At 38.0% G+C, this 22,578-nt stretch overlaps 1 protein-coding gene across 1 annotated transcript; it reads left to right on the top strand.

Annotated features, from left to right (window-relative positions):
* The first annotated feature begins 794 nt into the window (after positions 1-794).
* kcnk10a (potassium channel, subfamily K, member 10a) lies at positions 795-18,917 on the top strand. The gene is made up of 7 exons (XM_028439504.1): positions 795-1,086; positions 3,577-3,962; positions 10,465-10,582; positions 12,882-13,042; positions 15,511-15,703; positions 16,921-17,063; positions 17,980-18,917. The coding sequence occupies exons 1-7, from the start codon at positions 1,032-1,034 to the stop codon at positions 18,655-18,657; spliced, it is 1,734 nt and encodes a 577-aa protein (XP_028295305.1). The 5' UTR covers positions 795-1,031; the 3' UTR covers positions 18,658-18,917.
* Positions 18,918-22,578: the final 3,661 nt, after the last annotated feature.

The following is a 22,578-nucleotide window of genomic DNA, read 5'->3' on the forward strand; positions in this document are numbered from 1 at the left end:
AACAAAGCGTGTGTGTGTGTGTTTGTGTGTTTGTGTGTGTGTGTGTGTGTGTGTGTGTGTGTGTGTGTGTGTGTGTGTGTGTGTCCCATCATCACACATGTAAAATTTGTGGTGTTTTTCTTGTAAAAATATACTGTCAATGTTAAATATATTTGTTAAATCTGATGATTAATGTTAAATCCACATTTTAAATCAAAAAGTTTAAATCTAAATCTTAAAACTAAATGTCACAGGTGAAACTAAATATGTTCAGCATTTAACATTTAGATTCAAATTGAACATTTAACATTTAGATTAAACATTAAACAGTTAGATTTCACATTAAACAGTTAGATTTAACATTTAGATTTAGATTTAACATTTAAATTTAAGGATTAGATTTAATGTTTATAATTAGATTTAAACTGTACATTTAACATTTAGATCTAACATTTGGTATTTAGATTTAGATTTAACATGTATATTTAAATGCAACATTTAAATTTAGATTTTATATTTAGATTATTTTTAGGAGGAAAAAAAGCTATATATGTATTTCACAATTATTGCTGTACATCTGGGCAAAAGTAACATGAACAAAAAATTCACATACGTTTTTTAAACGTGGTTCGTTGCAAAAAGTTGTTGTTTATTTTTAGCATGTGCAACTTTACAATCGGCGCCAAATAATAAATGTGGTTATTACAAATTCATAGAACAATGGACCTGTCTCCACATGACTTCCTCTATGTTCCTGTTTTTGGGGACTCATGACAGTTCTGCAGTTCTCCACCAGAGGCGCCTGTGCGCACACACACACACACGCGCGCACGCACTGCAGCACACGCCAGCCGTCACTATGTAAAGCGCTACGAGCCACGGTGTTTTCTGTGCTGGAGACATGAAGACTTCCCTGTGCGCCTCCTGGACGATGCCTTCATCCTCATCATCATCATCATCATCATCATCATCATCATCCTGCTGTCTCCTCAGACCAACGGACTAACACACACACGCACGCACACGCACGCACGGATCCACAGGAATCAAAGATGAAATTTCCAGCAGAGAATCCCAGGAAACCAGGGACCATGAACCCTCCTCCAGGTTAGACCATCAATGTCTCACTGTCCAATTAAAACACTGCATTCTGTCCTGTGTGATTCCCTCACTCTGTGTGTGTGTGTGTGTGTGTGTGTGTGTGTGTGTGTGTGTGTGTGTGTGTGTGTGTGTGTGTGTGTGTGTGTGTGCGTGTGTGTGTGTGTGTGTGTGTGTAGGAAACAGCAGCTCAGATGATGATGGTGGTGGTGGTTGTGGTGCAGCTGAAGTTTGTCAGTGTGTGAATGCACCAATGATGATGGAGGGACATGGAGACATGGAGGCGCATTGTTGTGTCCACACAGGGAAAGATGTTCATTCATTCATTCATTCATTCATTGGAGACGACGACTATTGATTCGTCCATCACGTCCTCCTGCATCCAAAGCTGTGTTACATATGTGTTAAATATTGTCATCATGTGCCACACATGGGAACCAACCCTAACCCTCTGCTGGGACACGTGTCGTGTGCGTGTGAATCCCCAGCAGAGGGTTAGGGTTGGTTGAGTCTTGAAAAGGTGGGACAGTGGTCACGAACCAACACCCGTCCACTGTTACATAACAACACAACACAAGTGTGAAGACGAGTCGTACATCTGCACACACACACACACACACACACACACACACACACACACACGCACACACACACACACACACACGCACACACACACACACACACTGCTGTGTGCTGTGCATACTGTAATCTGATGTCATAGTGTTCACAGTCAACAGGTCGCTGTTCTACGGAAGCAGATTAGGGCCAATTCTGATGGAGAAAATGATTTTGGGCAAATCAAGATTAAAGTCAACATGTCGAGATTAAATTTGAAATCAAATGTTGAGATTAAAATCTAAAACATGGGATTAAAATCGAAATGTCGAGATTATAGTTGAAATTATGAGATAAAGATGAAATGTCGAGGTTAAATTTGAAATATTGAGATTAAAGTTCAAATTTCGAGAACATGTTGCAATATAATGTCAAGATTAAAGTTGAAAGAATGAGAAAACATCCAATATTTCAACATTATACATAATGTTATTATACATAAGCATTAGCTATTTCCTTAAAAACATCTAATTATGGGAATTTCTATTCATCCAAGTTTAAAGCAGAGCTAAGTAACGTGTGTTTAGAGCTCCCCCTAAAGGTCTCTTTTGGTTATGTCACTGTTGTAAACACTCCGCACCCCACGCCCCCTGCCCCACCCCTCAGCTACATGTGCACCTTTGCTCTCCCAAGACAGTAACAACCGATCACTGAAAAATCCTAATACAACGGTGACACTAATGGTGCTTTTTTTTTTTAATATGGAAGGGAGTGCGGAATTGTGTGTTTGTTTGTGTGCTGACAAAGCGGCTCTGAAAATGGATGGATGGATGGATATTTGTGTGTGTGCTGCCTGATGGAGTGCTGGGTTGTGAGTGTGTGTGCATGCCTGTTGCGCAGTCACACACACTGTCATCGCTTTAACAAACAACTGTTAATGTCAATATCAGATCAACACACGGGTAACAAGAGAAAGTTAAACAAAAACCATAATCCATGTATGAAAGATAAGTATAATCCATCCTCCCTCCACTGGATCCTGTTCTCACTGTTACAGTTAAAGCTGTATTCTTCAGCTACAGCAGCTGCAGCAGGAAGTGAAGAACGCTGCACGCTAACCACACCATGTGACCCAACACCACCACCACTTCTACATATCTGTCTGACACATAGACTGTAAAAAGAATGGACAGGACAATCTCCCTGGTGGAGTGAAGCTTTTATTTTAGAGCTCCCCCTGCTGACTAGCTGCAGTATAGGTCATAAACCCCGCCTCCTCATTGATTACAGTTTGACCCTCATTAGTTACTATGACCCTACATTGTGTTCAAGTGCTCATTTTTCTGTGAACTTTGTTTTAAATAAGTTATTTGAGGTTTACGTCATATATGACGATGATTGACTGCCGCATGTTTTGCGTAGCTCTCTTTGTGAATAGTAGTTATGTAGTTAAATAGAGTACGTTTAGATATTAGAGTGTAAATAAATGGTGGTTTTGTACTAACCTCTATGATCTGAACAAGACATTGGGGCGTGTTACCAGGGCTCCTCCCACCGGACCCTACTGCACAGACTCTGGTTCCAAATGATGTCAAATTTGAAAGATGGAAGCGCCCTAAGCACCATATTTTGGCTTCAAGAACATTGAGTGAGAACAGCTACAGTACACGCCCACTGGTCTGAACCCGACCCATCCGGTGCCGTCGGGTCCCATCAGGGTTTGGTCGGGTATCCATCCTCTAGTTACAGTAACTAAGCAGCTAACCACCGTGGTGTCACTATGGAATCTGATTTACACATCCTGCCCTATGCTCCTTTAAGTTCTAGATCGTAAAACTCAATATAAATGAGCGTTGATGGGTCATTTGTTTATTCTGATTTTTAACCGTTCAGATGTCTGTAAACACGTCACTAAAGTTACTCTTCATTTGTCTTTGGTTCCAGTGGCCGTACAGACCAACCTGCTCCCCCCAAAGAAGGTGCAGCCAGGCATGCTCCAGTGCAGCCTCGTGCACGCCAGCGTGGCCACCATGCAGAACCCCATGGGCTGCGTTGTGCCACGCCAGTCCTTCTCCTCTCGCCCGGCCAGCGTGGTCGCCAGCATGGAGGCGGCGGCTGACGGCTCGCCACCTTTTGCCATGATGAAGCTGAAGACGGTGCTCGCTGTGTTCGTGGTGGTGGTGGCGTACCTGGTGGCCGGCGGCCTGGTGTTCAGAGCTTTGGAGCAACCTTTTGAAAATAACCAAAAGATCACCATCACGGCCGAGAAGGCAGCTTTTCTGCACAAACACCCGTGTGTCTCACATGACGAGCTGGAGGCCATCATTAAGGTAAGAGCAGCTGCTGATCCAGGAGCTCCTTAGTGGGGCATCAGGTCCAAAGAAACTCAGCTCTGCATCGATCTGACACCACGCACACACACACACACACACACACACACACTGGAACTGGATCCAAACCACACAAACCCAGGGGACGTCTACCAACACCTTCCTGTCTAGAGGTTCACCATAAAAACCTTGAAACTTCTCCACTTGTGTTTATTCTGAACATTATTTAAACCCACGGGAAAGGATAGAAAATGAACATCTAACCACAGTTTGTTGATTAACAATGAGGAACTTTCACAGTCTTTTGGGAAATTATTTACAGAGAATATATTATTTTAGTCTGAGTCTCTCTCTCTAGAAAACATCATTATTGTCAATAAATGACTTAATCCTTGATTAAATATAGTAAATAGTAAAGGTCAAAATACACGTTTTTGAAGATAGATAGATAGATAGATAGATACAGAGTTAACAAAATTAAGTCACTTTGAAGAGAAAATCCAGTTGCCATCTATTGCTTACATATATATATATATATATATATACATATATATGTAGGTGCTTTAAATGCTGTATTTGTGACGTGTTACAAAAAAAGCAGGAACAAATTGGCCTCAACAGGCCGAAAAAAGACAGAAACCCTTCATTTAGATTTTTTGCTAAATATGCTACTGGTAGATGAAGTTAAAAATAAAAGCACTTCATGCTTCAAATAACAGTATGGGATGTTTTAAAATGGTAAACTTTGTGTTTGTAAACGTCTTGTTTTACAGCAGAGCGGTTTATGTGTTTGTGCGTGTTTAAAATCCACAGCTGATTAACATATGCCTTTTTTTTTTGGTTTGGGCCAATAAACTGCTCTTTCATGAACACTTTTTTCAAAAACAAATGATCGAATGCGTTACTATCTCCAAACTTGTAATCAGATTAAAGTACATTTTACAAGTCACTGAGTTACTATTTATGTAATTTTCCACATGTGCAACAAGTCACGTTTTCAACTCACGTTACATACTCAGACAGAATATGGCAGGTCAAAAAAGTTTTTACATTATATTTCATAAGAAATGATCTCATTATAAAACATGTCTTTGTTTGACGTAATAGTTTTTCAGAAGAAACGTTAAAAATGAACTTCCATTAAAGTGAGTTTTGTTAATTTCACGTTGAGGCGGTGGAAGGTGTTGTTGGCAGCTGTTCAATGTAACTACTAAAGTAACCTGTAATCTGACTTATTCACTTTTACCATCAATTAATCAGTAAAGTAACCAAGTTACTTTTTAAAAGTAGGAATGAGTAATCAGATTACTTTTTCACGGTAACTGTGGTTCATACCAACAGTCAGCGGTTTGAAACACTCACCAGGAGTCGCTCAGTGACCTTCTTTCATGTCCACAGAAATGTTCCATCTAAGACGGGCATCCATTGGTTTTTTTCTCCCGTTGTGTCACATTGAGTCAAACAAGACAAGAACGCGTCGGCACGAGCGGAGTTTGGCTCCTAAAAATGAAACTGTGTTTCTAAATGAACGCTGCGCTTTATTTCAACCCTAAACTGAAAGGAAAGGTATTATTGTTGACGAGAAACGCAATGAAATGTGTTCAATGTGAGCCCAGTGACAGCCTCAGACACTCGTACTGGGACGTGTCTTACTGCTGTGTATTTTGATATACATTAGTTTTATATATTAAGACATACAAAAACGTTTAATTGAAATGTTATGCTTCTTTTTCTGTTTCCTTTCTTCTTCTTCTTCTTCTTCTTCTTCTTCTTCTTCTTCTTCTTCTTCTTCTTCTTCTTCTTCTTCTTCTTCTTCTTCTTCTTCTTCTTCTTCTTCTTTTTTTGCTGCTGTGTGTGATTTTTGTTTTTTCTTTGGTTTTAAAACAGAAAAAACAGGAATAATCATCTGAAAAACAAAACCAAATGAATGATATTGAATGTCCAAGAACATGTGACAACCACACACCCAGCAGCAGCAGCAGCAGCAGCAGCAGCACATACTCTATATCATAGTTTTTTGGACACAGACACATTATTTTTACAATTTCTGCGAGCCAGATCTCATACCACATCTTAATCTGACGTGCGATGTTATTCTCTCCTCGCTGTTTTTCACAGCCACTCATAGAAGTGAGGTAACAGTAACAGCCAGTTATTGACCTCTGCAGCACAGAAACTCAGTATGATAATGGACAGAGTGATGCAGAGGACGACTCACTGCAACTGAAAGCTGCTGCTCCAGTGGATCATTGCCAGCTTTAATTTACTGCTTTACACGTTCAGAAGCACTCATGGGAAACACCTAAACCAGGAGTTGGGCTGTGAAACCCTTCCTCTCTGTAGCTAACAGCTCTTCCACAGGCCACAAACGCTACTTCTGAAGCAGCCAACGGTTTTAAGCAGTTAGCAATGTAGGTTCAATTACAAAATAAGGTATCAGATAATGCACATGCTTTCCAGAAAGGGCTTAAAGTGGAGCTGCAGCCTGCAGGGATATAGACGGAGTGCTGCTGCTCAGCCTCACTGACTCCCAATGATGCTGCAGCATCACATCCACAGAAATGGAGGTGAAACTCACTTTTGGTCCTTCACTGAAACCAAGTGTGTAGCTCTAGAAAAAGCTTCTGGGAAGCATTTATTATTTATTCCAGTGACAGTAGCCACATCAACAGAAATAATCTAAAAAGTGAGAGCACTTTGGGTCGTGAGGAGAGGAACTGCATGGAGTTAGCATGGAGTTAGCATGGAGTTAGCATGAGAATACAGTGACACACTGGCCCTCATTTATCAACAGTGCGTGAAAAACGGGTCAAATCTTATTTCACATTGTGTCGTACGACATGACCAACATGTGACTTTATCAACCATTGGTATGATCAGGTGTTAATAAACACGGCTGAATTCCATCGTCATTAACATGTTACACCCTCCTGTTTTGGAGCCCCGCCCACTGAGGTCAAACAAAAAAAAAAAAAAATCAGCATCTTCACATAAGAGGAGGAGCTAAACAAAGACGTGCTTTTTGAACGTGTGAAAACTGGACTTAAAGGATCTGATTTAAACGCTTTGTGAAGGATCAGCTACTGAGCAGGTGACGTCTGCCCCCCTGTGTGCACTGACAACAACTTTACAACAGAGATCCTGGAGACACACAACACGGAAATATGACGTACCACACGCTTTAGACAATAAATTTCACTAAAACAAATTGTAAGAGCCATAACATAGGATATTTGTATATGTGTGACATGGTGTTTGGTTGCTGTAGTAACGCATGGGAGGCGGGGTCACATGATGGTTGGTAAAGGGCTAGTTCAAAAGGCGGTCAGATGAGAGAGGAGAGCTGGATAGCCATATTTTTTGTTGACTGCTTTGCTTCGATCACTTGCTGCTACATGTGGTAAAGTGTACACAAACCCATCCAGTGTGTGTTAATAACTGTGAACGCCGCTGTTTTATTAAATCACCAAAACCCCATTTCAAGACTCAGTGTACTTCATCGCCACGGCGGCAGCGCGTCTGACAGGTACAGAACCATTTCTTTCCTCTCTGGAGTCGCAACACAAATGAATGATTGAAACGCTTTAAAAAGCCTTAAAAATTACTAAATGTTGTTCCTTGTCTGTGTTCATTATTCAGAATTCAGCTAATTTCACCTATAATCCATTACATCACCAATTACTGCAGTGCTTTTGGTAAAGTTTAAGGATCTATTTATATTTAAAAGCATGAATGAGGTCCTGAAATAGCACCTCGTTCTCCAAGTATAGCAGTGAGTCCTGTGTGTGTGTGTGTGTGTGTGTGTGTGTGTGTGTGTGTGTGTGTGTGTGTGTGTGTGTACTGGGTGAACCCATACGCTCCTGCTCTGATGGTTTACCAGCGGGTTATACATCATTCTATGAAAGGAAAACCAAAAAAGTGGTGTCAGTCATAACGTGCAATTCTTTACATTTTTTTTGTTTAATTTATTTTATTAATCAGTTTCAATCTGTTCTGAATGTGTGTCTGTGTACAGTCCTGTTCTAAGTAGAAGCCTTTAAAGAGTGAAATAAAAACCCAGCATTAGAGCCAGGGAGGGTTTGGCTGCCTCCAACCATGTGTGCACTTCAGGTGACAGACTGTGACTGACACTCATTGAGACGTTAAAGGACAGACACTGAGGCACCTGATAGTTGAGGCTTGTGTTATGTAACAGCATCAACAGATCAGTGAATCAGTGATATTCAACATACTTTATTTGTCATGGTCTGTCATTGAGTGTTAGCGTTCCACAGGTGTTTCATAGCAAGTCTAAGTGAATGAAGAAATTATACAGATAGAGAAAAAGCCTTTTTTAGTCCACAGTAAACACAATAATAAGCTATAACACAGTTATGTAAGAGCAGGTTTGAATAGAAATATAATGTAGGTTTAAAGCTGGTTTGCAGTTGATGACATAGAAGCAACGTGTGATTTATCAAACATTGGTATGATCAGGTGTTAATAAACGCTGCTGAATTTCATCATCATTAACACGTTTCGCACTCCTGTTTTGGAGGCCCCGCCCACTGAGGTCAAACACAAATATAAACTTCTCCAATATGAAAATCAGCATCGTCACATCAGAGGAGGAGCTAAACAAAGACGTGCTTTTTAAACGTGTGAAAACTGGACTTAAAGGATCTGATTTAAACGCTCTGAAGGATCGGCTACTGAGCAGGTGACGTCTGCCCCCCTGTGTGCACTGACAACAACTTCACAACAGAGATCCTGGAGGCACACAACATGGAAACATTATGTTTGTATCAGCCTTAGTCAATCAATATCACATTAAAAGAAATGAATGATCGAAACCCTTAAAAAAGCCTTAAAAATGATTAAATGTTGTCCGTTGTCTGTTTATTATACCAAATTCAGTCAATTTCACCTATAATTCATCACATTACCAATTACTGCAGCACATTTTTAAGAATTTAAGGAACTATTTACATTTAACAGCATAAATTAGGTCCCATTTCCTCCGTACAGCTCATTACTGGGGGCACACCTCAACTGGTATCTGTCACTCATTGCCTGGATATTGTGGGCACCTTATATATATACTTTATGTATCATTTATATGTCAAAGTGCAAATTTATTGTAGAAATTGCTTGTTTTTCTGCCAAAAATCAAGATCAAACTACTTTATATTTGGCCCCTGAACTAAAATGAGTTTTTGAAACCCAAGATAAAGACTGTGAAACAAAGAATGTCAAACTCAAGGCCCGGGGGCCAAATTTGGGCCTTTAGACCATTTAATTCAGCCTGCAGGAGAAAGTTAAAAAAGACAGAAAAAACATGAATTAGAGTAAATTACCAAATAATTGAGTTGTAGAAATCCCAGCCCTTATATTTACACTTATTTAATTAAACTCCGCAATATTTGGAAAATTGCATTTTTCCCCACGTTTTTATCAAGCGTTGGTACGTTCAGATCTGAGCGTACGATGTCGGCTCGACCAAATTCACGCAAACTGCGGTATTTATCAATGTTGACGTGATCGTACGTTAGGTCTGAGCTTGTGTACGATAATCTGAGTAGATTAGTGGCGCAGCAGCAACATGTGACTGATCTAAACGGATTATTAAAACTAATTAAAGAAGATAAAATTCATGTTTAAAAAGCCCACTTATTACTAATACCACTATTCCTTTCACAGAGTACTTTAAAACCCCATTAATAAATTCTGCTTCTGAGCAGAAGAGCATCTCTGTACACACACTCAAGTGAACACACTGTGGATGTTTCATCACAGTCGGAGGTTGCTTGGTTATTTATTATTGTATTGTTCTCGTTAGAGTTCTTATTATTTTTCTTCCACAACATCTTTATCCTGTAACTCCTCCTCGGTTATTAATGCAGCACTAATGACACGTATGTCATCTCATAGGGACAATGTCAAGGATGTGTAGTCCACCTTTTTTGGAGCCAAAATGTCAAGGTCAATTTCAAGGTCAAAGTTGCGTCAAGTGTCAAAAACCTAAATGTTCCATATCTCTATGAATGAAGTTTGATGCTTACATTTATGAAAAGCTCATCTCAAGTGGAGTATTTTATTTATTAGCGCTGAAGCTGTACGACCTACCAGTAAAAAGATCAGTAGGGGTCAAAGTTCATGACATCACAAAAAACCCAACTTTTTTCCTATAACTTGTCCAGTGCTCAGACTGGTACCATTGAACAACATTTCATTTCAATGTGCGACTTTGACCTTTGCTCAAGGTCATATTTAAGGTCAAGGTCAGTCTTCTGTTTTTCCTGCATTATATAACTTGTAAACAAATCCAGAGACAGGTTCTCATTTTTGCCATTTCTTTCAAATGGCCAAATACATATTCGCTTTGCCAATACAGGTCTTGCCTAGTTTATTTATTTTATTATTCTTGGTTTTTGTTAGCTAAGAAGTATTTTTTCTATCTCACTAATCAGACTAGATCATGTTTGTAGATGCGTCTCACTTTCTGTCTTTTCTTGGTTTCCAGCACTCGGTGGAGGCGGTGAATGCAGGAGTGAATCCTGTCGGCGATACGTCCTACAACTCCAGTCACTGGGATCTGGGAAGTGCCTTCTTCTTCGCAGGAACCGTCATCACAACCATAGGTGTTCTAATTTTAACTCACTCATTTTGTTCTTAAAAAAAGCCACAATTTTAACTAAGTTTGCATATTTTCTTAGAATTTATGGATGTTCACTAAAATATGTCGTAGAACACTGCATTCATTTAGGACAGTGTAAAATATAAAAGATCTGAGGTGGCCAACATATAGTCCATCAGTGGATTAGAGCAATGTTTCTCAAATAGGGGTGCGTGTACCCCTAGGGGTACGCGTTGGCACTACAGAGGGTACACTAGAGAGTGGAAAATTAACAAATGAAAGCTTTAAAAATATGGGGTTTTATATTTACAATAAATATTACCAGCAACACAAGACGACAAAAAAGAAATAAGAGAAAAAATACTGAATAATAAAAAGAACAGACAATCAACAACAAAATACACAAAATTACATCAAAAACACACAAACTGATGATAGAAATGATCTTGATTAAAACATGAACTGAACATACGAGAGTCAGTGTTGGTTCCACATCAGGAGGGAGTTGAGCATAAATGATAAAAACTATAGAAATAAATCTATTCAGGAGCCAATAAATACTGTTTCATTCACTGCATTACATAATGAGATTCTGTGTTATCACTCATTCATTCCATTATTATGATCTATAGATGTTTTCACAGAATTCAAAGCAAAAATGCTGTAGTCTGACATAAAGGGGGGCTTGACCCTAAAAAGTTTGAGAACCACTGGTTTAGAATATAAAGCATTAATGATATTCAAATTACATATGTTTTTAAAATAATGAACCATTACAAAATGGTCAGTAAGACTTCATCAGTTCAATGATTAGATCTATGAACTCATGATGATTCATAGTTACAGCAGAAGTGAAAGTAATGGATTACAAGTACTTACGTTATTGTAGTTGAGTTGCTTTTATGGGCACTTTTACTTTTTTCTAAATCAGTCATTTTACTTGTACTTAAAGCGATTATCTGAAAGGATGAAAAGAGAGAAAATTTAAAAACTATTGTCTCGATGTCCCGCCCTAAACCGCTCCACTTCCTCCCCATGCCTCTGCCAATCTACCAGAAGCCACGCCTCTACTTTTGTGCACGTGCATAGCGTAACATAACAAGATGGCATCTGGTCACACTGATATAGGTTTATGAGTCATAGTTATTCTTCTACAGGAAGTGGAAGCCTATTGGCTGGGCGATTGCAGCGCGATTTGTAATTTGTATAGGGGTCAATAAGATGAAGGCGGGACTTATATACATGAATGTATATGAATGACCGCCAGCAGTAGACCATAGTACATCACATTTCTAAAGAATGATACATAAACATAGATTTCTCAGAAACTCCACTTATCAGCTTTAAGTACGTTTTAAAAGAAGTAATTTGTTACATTTCTACACCCAACCGTTACTGAGCAAATTATTATTTTCTTGTTTTAAAATGATCAGACATTGTGAGAAAACAAAAAAATGAAATGACCAGACATCAAATGCATCACATCAAAGCCGACCAATCAGATTAAACGAAATCTGTATCTATACTTAAAGCCTGAGAATTTATTTTATTTTGATTTTAATAATTTTTTAAATAAAATAACACCAATGTACATTTATACAACCTGTTATTTTATACAGATGCCTTTGTGGAAAAGAAATTAAGTTCCAAATGTGGTAGATTGTGTTTCTTCCTTTTTAAGTTTCTACATGAGATGTTTACTGTATGCAATTAATCCGTACCAATATTTATTCAAATACCAACAATAAACATGGGGGGTGAAAGTAAGTGTCATTCTAACAAAAACACTAAATTCAAAAACCCAGAGGAGGTTCAGGGAAAACTGGGAGCAGGAGACAAAACGCCACAAACCAGCAATTACTCAGTGTCTAAACACTAAATAGTGAGGAAGGCTTAATTAGGAACGGGTCACACCTGGGTGGAAACATGAGGCAGCTAATCAGTCACAAGCCAAACACACTGACATCACTGGGAGGTGGAGACATGAGCAGGAATCACTGGAACAAAAAGAATTACAAGAATTATCACAGGAGGCCAGACTCAAAAAACAGAATAAACACAGAATAACTAAACACACACAAACTAAAACATTGAGTTCTATTTCATTGAGCTACTTTTTAGTTGTACTTGAGTATTTTATGAATGATTTACTTGTACTTGAGTATAATTTCAATCAAGTAACGGTACTTCTGCTTGAGTAGATAAACTGTATCAGTAGTTGATCCTCACTTCGTAACATTAATGATACGTTTAAAAAGTTGGTTTTGCAGAGACTAAATCCCTTTATTCCTCTTTATTCTCAGGTTACGGTAACATTGCACCGAGCACTGAGGGGGGGAAGATATTCTGCATCCTCTATGCAATATTTGGAATCCCCTTGTTTGGATTCCTCCTGGCTGGCGTCGGCGACCAGCTCGGAACCATATTTGTCAAAAGCATCGCCAAAGTGGAGAAAATGTTCCGGGTGAGTTCCACTTGGAATTATCAGTCAAATCTGTGGTGAGGTAGGGCTAGATATGCCAGAAAATACAAAAACAATTCCAACCAACCAAAAAAGTCGTAGATATGTTATTAGACTAAGATGTTTCACTTCTGGAAGAAAGCATGACAACTTGTACGTGTGTTTTTGAGTATGAATCCATTTTTAATGGGATCCACTCTAAAAAAAACTAATGGTTCCCACGAAAAAAAATCAAAGATCTTTGGTCATAAATTGAGCGTTAGTTCAGGCAGGCTATGGACGTTAAGCCAGCCACACCTCCAATCAACCAACAGCCCAGATTGGCTCCCTATTGGCCAATGCATACATGATGCATTACTTAAAGGAGCATAGGGCAGGATGTATAAATCAGTCTCCATAGTGACACCACGGGAGGTTAGGCCAAGCCATCGCGGGAGCATCAACTGTTTATCACGGAGCACAGCTGATTAGTTACTGTAACGAGAGGATGGATACCCGACCAAACCCTGACGGGACCTGACGGCACCGGACGAGTGGGGTTCAGACAGATATTTAGAACTGGTGGGGGTGTTGGGTCACAAATCCTACCTTATGCATCTCGCAACCCACCTCCACCCCACCCTCTCCAGGTCAGTATGTATCCATCTAACTGGGTGTTATTTCATTGTCATTAACATCTGCTCTGATCTGTTCCAGGGCGTTTCTGCTGACCACTCTCCTTGCTTTAGCCTTATAGCTAGGGCTCATGGAAGGTCAGGGAGGAGTGCACTCCCACCGGGGGCAAGGAGGTCCTGGAACAGACCCAAAACAGACCCAAACCTCCAAACATATGATTGCATGCATATCAATGCAAATCGCTTGAAGGCGCTATATCAAATCTAATGCATTATTATTGTAAATAAATCATTTATTTTGACTAAAGCAGTCCTGACTTTGATTCTATTTGGCCAAGAAACATGATCTTAGTGGTGAATTATAGGTTTTCACGGTGAAGGAATTTAATAATATATGTTCAAATAGTGTAAATTGTGCTCAGATCAAGATCCAAGATGGCCGCCGTCCCTATTGCAAATTTCAATCTTACCCTAACGTCAGTTCTGTTAGACGTAGAAACATGATCTTTGTGGCAAAATGTAGGTTTATGGGGAGAAGGATTGTCATGAAATAGTTTAAAATACTGTAAATTTCATCCAGAGCAAGATATAAGATGAGCAACACAACACTTAACACATGGAAAGAGTGAAATTGTGATTTATTTGCAGCCACAACTGTATGACAATAATGACTTTTAAAAGGTGAATAATTTGATTTAAATACACATCAAAACTTGAATTAATAAATCTATTTTAATTTTTTTCTCAGGAAGATTATATCCATTGTGATCCTGGTGCATCAGCATTAATCTGATGATGTGTTTATTTTTGCAGCACATGTCAACATGAACAATGATTAAAGTCAAACTTCTGATGTAGAGATCTGATTAATATTTAAATGAACATAAATGTTTCAATTCTTCGCCATCTGGCAGCCATCTTGAATTTCTTGATTTTGAGTGACAACCATTGGTTTACCAGCGTGGAATCCATCAAAAATAGATTCAGCATTTATTCAAAAACCTCCATTTACAAATGTTCATGTTTTCTTCCAGAAGTGAAACATCTTTTTGACGAATCTTCCAGACTAACGTCAATGTGTCATTTTTAGGTTAAAGGTTATAATGATTTATTTAATGTGTGAACACAAACTTCTGTTTTAAGCTTTTGCAACAACTCAATAAACCCTCTGTGAACTTGTAATTACTCTTTAATAAAACTCACAAAAAAAAAGAGTATTATTACATGACAAATGTAGTATCTGTACTGCTTTATTATGTATTATATTATATTATTTATTTATTATTATATTATTCAAAAAGAGATTCACAGATATGGATTTTTCTAACAGCTCCGATATTTCATATTTTTAACTCTTACAGCTGATAACTTACAAAAGATAAACTAATAAATACATTTCCACAGGTGAAAGTACAGTTATGTGTTGTATACAAACAAGCAAAGTTCAGATTATTCTTTATTTATTTTGATTAGTCATTTTTAAATCTCTAACAAATCCTTAACAGATCAAAACGTCATCACATGATAAAAATGAAACCATGATAACATTAATCATAACCACATAAACTATTTATGATATTCATGCTTTTCTTTTCATGGCAGTTTTTTCAGTGACAGATAAGACGAGTTGAAGGACTTTCCGTTCACTGAGAATCTTTGCTTTAAAAATGTAAAAATGTGTGAAAGAACTCCATACGTTTATCTGATGATGCGTTCAGTTCAGAGGATGGAGGGCGGGGCTTAACGTGTCCTGTTGTGCGTCTCCATGTAAACTTGTCTAACCTACAGTAACAGTAGGAACAGCTGCTCAATCCAAACACCATCACACCCCATGCTTTGATTGTGTGTCTCTTCCAGAATAAACACAATCAGATTAGCCAGACTAAAATCCGTGTGGCCTCCACCCTCCTGTTTATTCTGGCCGGATGCATCATGTTCGTCACCATCCCTGCTGTGATCTTCAAATACATCGAGGGTTGGACAGCTCTGGAGTCGACGTATTTTGTGGTTATTACACTGACAACTGTTGGAATAGGCGACTATGTAGCAGGTGAGCATTGGTCTTTTGTTGTTGGATGAGAGTGGATGGAAATATTGTTACATCTCAGCACCAACACCCATACGCAAAATAGATAAACAGATAAAACTCAGAGATTCACTTATTGGCTTAAAAAAACTCTTTAAATTCCACTGCCTTTTTTTTTTAAGCTATTTTCTACCGTCTTCAGCGCTGACAGAGAAACTATTTTTTGTGCGAAATCACACTTTAGACGTAGCGTGGGGGCGTGGCCTGACTTTTCCCTCTCTTCCTCAGTCGCGCTCAGTTTTTACATTTAATTTTATGTGTACAATGAAGAGATTTCCAGTGATTTCAACTCAATAAAAGCCGCAGCTGTCCAAATATCATACTTCAACATTAAATCAAAACACCTAAAAGCACATGAGATGCTGGAAAAGAAATAATTAATGAGGCGCTGGATCCAATCAAATTAGTGCCAGTCAAAATGTGGGAGGAGCCAGGTCTTGCTCCACAATAGGTGGAACTGTTTTTTTGTTTTGTTTTGGTTTTTTTTTACTTTTAATTGTTTGGTTCTTTTAAATAGAAAAAGAAAAGGTAATAAAAGTTTTATGGCAGTTGAGAGTAAAAAAAAAAGAATGATTTTCTCTTTCATTTGCTCAGGTTTTTGTTTATATAACATTCATTTTATGTGTTTTGGTTCTAACCACTCAAACCTTTCAATAATTAAGAGTATTAACCATTTCCTACATTTTGTTCACACCTTCAGGGTGGGGCTTCTATGGACGCTAACATCAGAGATATCAGCTTCAACATGACGGAGCTGTATATAAGCTGTATATAAGCTGTATATAATGTGTATATAAGCTGTATATAATGTGTATATAAGCTGTATATAATGTGTATATAAGCTGTATATAATGTGTATATAGGCTGTATATAATGTGTATATAGGCTGTATATAATGTGTAAATAAGCTGTATATAATGTGTATATAGGCTGTATATAATGTGTATATAAGCTGTATATAATGTGTATATAAGCTGTATATAATGTGTATATAGGCTGTATATAATGTGTATATAGGCTGTATATAATGTGTAAATAAGCTGTATATAATGTGTATATAGGCTGTATATAATGTGTAAATAAGCTGTATATAATGTGTATATAAGCTGTATATAATGTGTTTATAAGCTGTATATAATGTGATTTATTACTAATGAATGTGATCTTTTCGTCTCTCCGAGGTGGGAACCGGAGGATTGAGTACAGGACATGGTACCGACCTCTGGTGTGGTTCTGGATCTTGGGGGGTCTGGCCTACTTTGCTGCAGTGTTGAACATGATTGGAGACTGGCTGAGAGTTTTGTCCAAAAAAACTAAAGAAGAGGTAATGCACACACACACATCAAATATATTCTCTCACGCACGCATATGAACTTAACTTCAAAAACTGCAATAAATCTGAAAGTTCAGAATATTTAAAAACATATATATTACAAACCATGGTTCATACAGCAGATCTGCAACACTTAAACACATTTGTTACAAAGTTTTAGTGAAAATAAAGATTTAAAGATGGTTAATTTGATACTTTTTCCTCATAAATATTTCATTATCTGCTTTTTAAAAAAAATACAATTTTCAATTATACTCATATTTACAAAACAGTTCTACGGAGCCTCAGACATGGTAAACAAATAAAACATTTTCTGTAATTTTGTATATTTTTCTGTAATTTTGTTTATTTTTCTGAGTCATTTTTTGTATTACGGTTGTCGCTTTGTTCATTTTTGGAATATTTTCTGTGTTTTTCTCTTGTCTTTTCCTGCAATCTTATAATTCTTTGTCATTTTGTACATTTACTTTGGGGACTGCACAAAATTAGACCGAGGGCCGTATGTGGCCCCTGGGCCGCCAGTTGCCTATGTCTGTACTAAGTTATGCTTACTTATAAACAATTATAGTTCCATTGATTAAAAAATGATTAGTTAAAGTTGCTCGAAAAGGAAGAACATGTTACATCAAGTTAGTAGAACTTTTTCTTTAACTTTGAGTATAAACTACTTAATCTATTTAATTACTTTCAACGTTCAGGTTAACAGTGATAAATATTAATTACATCTCTCATATGTATTTATCTTTGTGAGTTTCAATCGTGGAAAGTAAATCAGATTTTAGCTAGAACTCATTGGTGACTAGACCTCCTGAGGGGCCCACACATGGTCCATGTGGGCCATCTGGGGCCCACGGGCACCGTGTTGGTGACCCCTGCTGTGCACTGATCCTTGATTGTCTTTGTGAAGGTTGGAGAAATCAAGGCTCACGCAGCGGAGTGGAAGGCTAACGTGCGAGCAGAGTTGCGGGAAACACGCCGTCGCATGAGCATCGAGGTCCACGACAAGCTCCAGAGAGCCGCCACCATCCGCAGCATGGAGCGACGCCAGCTGGGCCTGGACCAGCGGGCCGTGTCCCTGGACATGCTGTCCCCAGAGCGCCGCGCCATCTTCAACAGCTTGGACACAAACCATTACAAAACCTCCTCCCAGGAGAGCATCGACACCAAACTCAACAACCTTCGGCTGCGAGGAGCCGAACACTGCGACCCACGCGCTGAGCACCAAACCACGTCTGAGGACAACATCTTTAACCGCCTGGGCTCCGTTACCAAACTGGCCAAACGCAACAGGAACCGGGACCTGAAGAAGAACATCCCCGATGAGGCCCAGCGGCCTCGCAGTGAGGCCTTCGGTTCCTGTCCTCCACCTTTTGACTGTAGCGCGTTGTCAGCGTTGGAAGGGAAAGGGAGGGGGGAGGGGGAGGAGGACAGTGAAGACAAAGAGTGTAACACAAGCTTGTCTGATTTCCCGCTCTTTGTGGAGGTTTGTAAACCCCACAACGGATTCATTCTGGACCAGACCGAAGAACACGAGCGCGGGAAACCACTTGATACAGATGACCTTCACGTGGAGATCAGCCCGTAGACTTACCTGTTGTCCTTTTAAAAACCACCGTCAGTGCCTCAAACCTCCCACGTGTGTGTGTGTGTGTTAGTGTGTGTGTTCACATGATCACTGTGTGCTTCAGATCAGGCACGTTCACTAAAGCAGTGGTTCTCAACCTTGGGGTCCCTAAATACCTATAAGAATCTAAGAACAATTTGAGCTCATTTTTGCTTATTTTTACCCTTTTTTTCTGCAACTCCACCAAACTCACCATATTTTAACCTACTTTCATCACTTTTTATTCCCATGTTTTTGCTCCTTTTAATGTATTTTTGCTACATTTCTCCCATTTCTGACACTTTTACATCACATTTTAATGACTTTTTTGCACCTTTTTCCCACTTTCCAGACATGTTCAACACATTTTACTGACTTTATGGATGGACCCCAAAAATCTCCCCTTTATTCCCCCTTATAGATGGTCCTGTCTCCACATGACTGTTCTTCAATGTTCATGTTCAGCTACAGTGGGGGTCCCTGCTCTCTGGGACCTTTATTTTGGGGGTCATGGGCTGAACAGGTTGAGAACCACTGCTCTAAAGGAATGCAAAAAATGTTGCCTAATGATGATCAACAGCCAACGGATGTAGGAATCTTAAATCTAAAGTTTTGTAGTTTTGCATATTTTAAAGTCTTCTGTTGTTTTTCAGAGTTAAAATCAGACGCTGAATACACAGGAAAATGATATTTCAGCTCAATGTTCGAGCTTTATTATATTCCTGTAGTTGTAAAAGGTGATTATTATATATATATATATATATATATATATATATATATATATATATACAGTATATATTAACAGGAGAATGAAACATTAGTTTAATCCAATGTTTTTCTCCATGGCATCAGTTAAATTTAGTGCAGCATTATTACTGATTGACTATGTTTATTGAAGGAAAATCTTTAAAAAAGAAGCATATTCACTCATGGTTGGTCTGACATGTAGTTAGTAAGAATTATTTCACATTAATGTGGGAACAAGTTTTTAAGGAAACTGATTGTTCAGCATTTCTGTAGGAACCAGGATTGTAAACTAAGTCTGTGTTCATAATGTCCCACTAACGTAGTATACACTACAAACTCAATGAGTACATACTGTCTAGAATATCAACACGTGCTCATTTGATCCATAAAACTCACGTAGACACATTTCCAGAGACCCTCCATTGGTCTACTGACTAAACTTCCCGTTAACTTCAAAATAAGAGCTGTATTTACAAAAGAGTTAAAAAAAAAAAAAAAAAACTAATGGAAAACAAGAAAAGATGCTTTTATTTTGAAAAAAAAACCAATGCTTGATTTTTTTGCTTGAAGCTGGTCCCACGTTCTGCTCCCAATGCATCATGGGACGGTTGAGTATGACTCGTGTGCTCACCATATAGTAAACATCTGGGTAGTTGGGGTCAATTATAATTGAATTCACGTAATTGATCATTAATTACAATCATGACATAATTGTATTTGCAATTGTAATTGAAAAAAATATGTTACTGTTGTAATCGTAATTGAATTGTACTTGAATTCAGATAATTGATTTTCTAATTCTAATTGGTTTGAATAATCTATATTAACTTTTATTTACATTTATATTAAACACAAACCTGGTGAACCATGTCACAGCTCTATAGTTTACTCATACGTAGTTAGTAATTATTACAATTTTATTATTATTATTTTTTTTATAAATCTATGAGTATAGTGATGGAAAAAAGGCTCAAACGCCCACACCATAAATATTAATACTAATATAATCATTGATTAAGAAGCCTAACAAGGTAAACAAGAGATTTGAAACTAATTAGATGATAAATAATATGTGTTTTACAGATGATTTAGGACAAACTGACCCGTTAGCATGAAGGCTCAGTAATTGTTATCAATTGTAATTTAAGTTTAGTAATAGAGAACATGCAGTAATTGTAATTTACTTTCAGGGGGAAAATAATCATTGTAATTTTAATTGTAATTGAAAAAAATGCTGACCACCGTAATCATAATTGAGTGGAAATTGAACATTGATAGTTTGAAGTAATTGTAATTGACCCCAGCTCTACTTTTCATGCTCATTTAGTCACATTTAGTATGTGTAGTACATTAGTATGAGTAACAGGGTTTGGGTCGATTACATTTTTCAGTTACCCATGTTCAATTACAATTCAATTACGATTACAGTGACCAGCATTTTTTTCCAATTACAACGATGTCTTTAATGTACTTGTGGTCACACAACTGGACACTGTGACACCAAAAGTGTCTCATGGGAGAAGAGATGAATTCATGAAAATGAGAAACAATGGAACTAAAACTCATGTCATGTGTCACGTTGTTTCTCATGTTGTCTATATTTTAACACACGTGTGTGTTAAAATGTGCATTAAATCCACTGAGCAGTGAGTCGGCCTAACGTGCCCCTCATTTTAAACCAAACCTCACTTTATAATCAAAGAAAATGTCAGGAAGACAACGTTAACGCTAGCTTTTATCAGTTTGTGCACATTAATCTCAGGGCATGGTGTCTTTATGTTTGTTGTCTTGAATTTGCTGCATCCAGATGTTGAGGACAATTATTGGCCACTGGATGGAAGAGAAGCCATAATGCTAGAGAAGCATTTCACAGGCTGTAATATCACCAAGTTTATTTACCAGTGATTAGTTCCTATTGCTTATAGTATTTCTATTATTTATTCATGTTTTAATTAAAGGGTTTCCTCATTCAGATGTAGCCTACATACAGTCTATGTTCATAAAATGAACTGTGCAAAATAATAAAACAATAATTATAAATGTGTAAATAAGCAGTAGGAACCATTCGCTGGTAAATAAAACCCAATTAAACTCCAGAAAACAATAACCAGGAGTAAATATTAAAGATATTAGCTCTAACAACTGGTACAATAATAAACTTGGTGATATTAGGGCTGGGCGATATGGGCCAAAATGGCGATATACGATATACATCTCGATTTTTAATTCAAATAAAGTCCTACTAGAAAGACAATTCTGGGTTAATTTTTCACACATAGTTATTAACAAACAGCTGATTTTTCTTTTTGTTTTTTTTGGTCGTAGATGTTCAATGTTGAATATTCACATGGAATTTACTCCGTCTCTGAAATGCTTCCAGGTTTTAGTGTCTCTCATTGGAGGAGATACTGAAGTGCTGCTAGTACGCTACTGCTAATTGTGCTAATTGTTGGAAATGGTACGTATAAGAAAGAGTCACTTGATTTTTTTTTCTCGAGACATTTATTCAGTAATTTATTTATTTAAAAGCAAACTGAAAGTGTTGCTAAAAGGCACTAAACAGTGTTGGCAACACTGCGTCTAATATCAGTGTATATTAGGGTGACCAGATCTTAAAACCTCCAAACTGGGACACTAATTTAACCAAATAAGTAAAGAAAAAAGATTGCATAAATTAACATTTATTTTTGCTTTTGGATGAAATGTATTATTGCAACGACTGAACCAAATTAAAGTGGCCATCAGCCCCCCCCACCCCCCACCCCCCCTAAAAAAGCAATAAAATAATATTAAATTGTTTTAAATAATAAAAAAAAAAAACTAGTTTTTGTTAACGCGTGGAAGACTTATGAGCTTTTTGATTGGTTTATATTGCAAGTGTTACTATGGCAACTGTTGTGATTGACAGCTCACTGTCCACACAGATCATGTTTTTGAGCGAAATGTGCTGCTGTTTTCAGGGTCTTTTCTGTCAGCGGCATCAGACGTTTATTTCTTAATAAATGGAACAAACAGGACTGAACGTGTGAAAAACCGGAACATATCAGTGTTTTATGGGAAATCGACCGAGACACGGAACGTAACTCTGAAAACTGGGACGTCTGGTCACCCTAGTGTATAAGCCTGAATACCTCTAGAAATATTTATTTAGCGTCC

This window comes from Gouania willdenowi, chromosome 24 (genome assembly GCF_900634775.1).
Source record: "Gouania willdenowi chromosome 24, fGouWil2.1, whole genome shotgun sequence".
NCBI lineage: Eukaryota > Metazoa > Chordata > Actinopteri > Blenniiformes > Gobiesocidae > Gouania > Gouania willdenowi.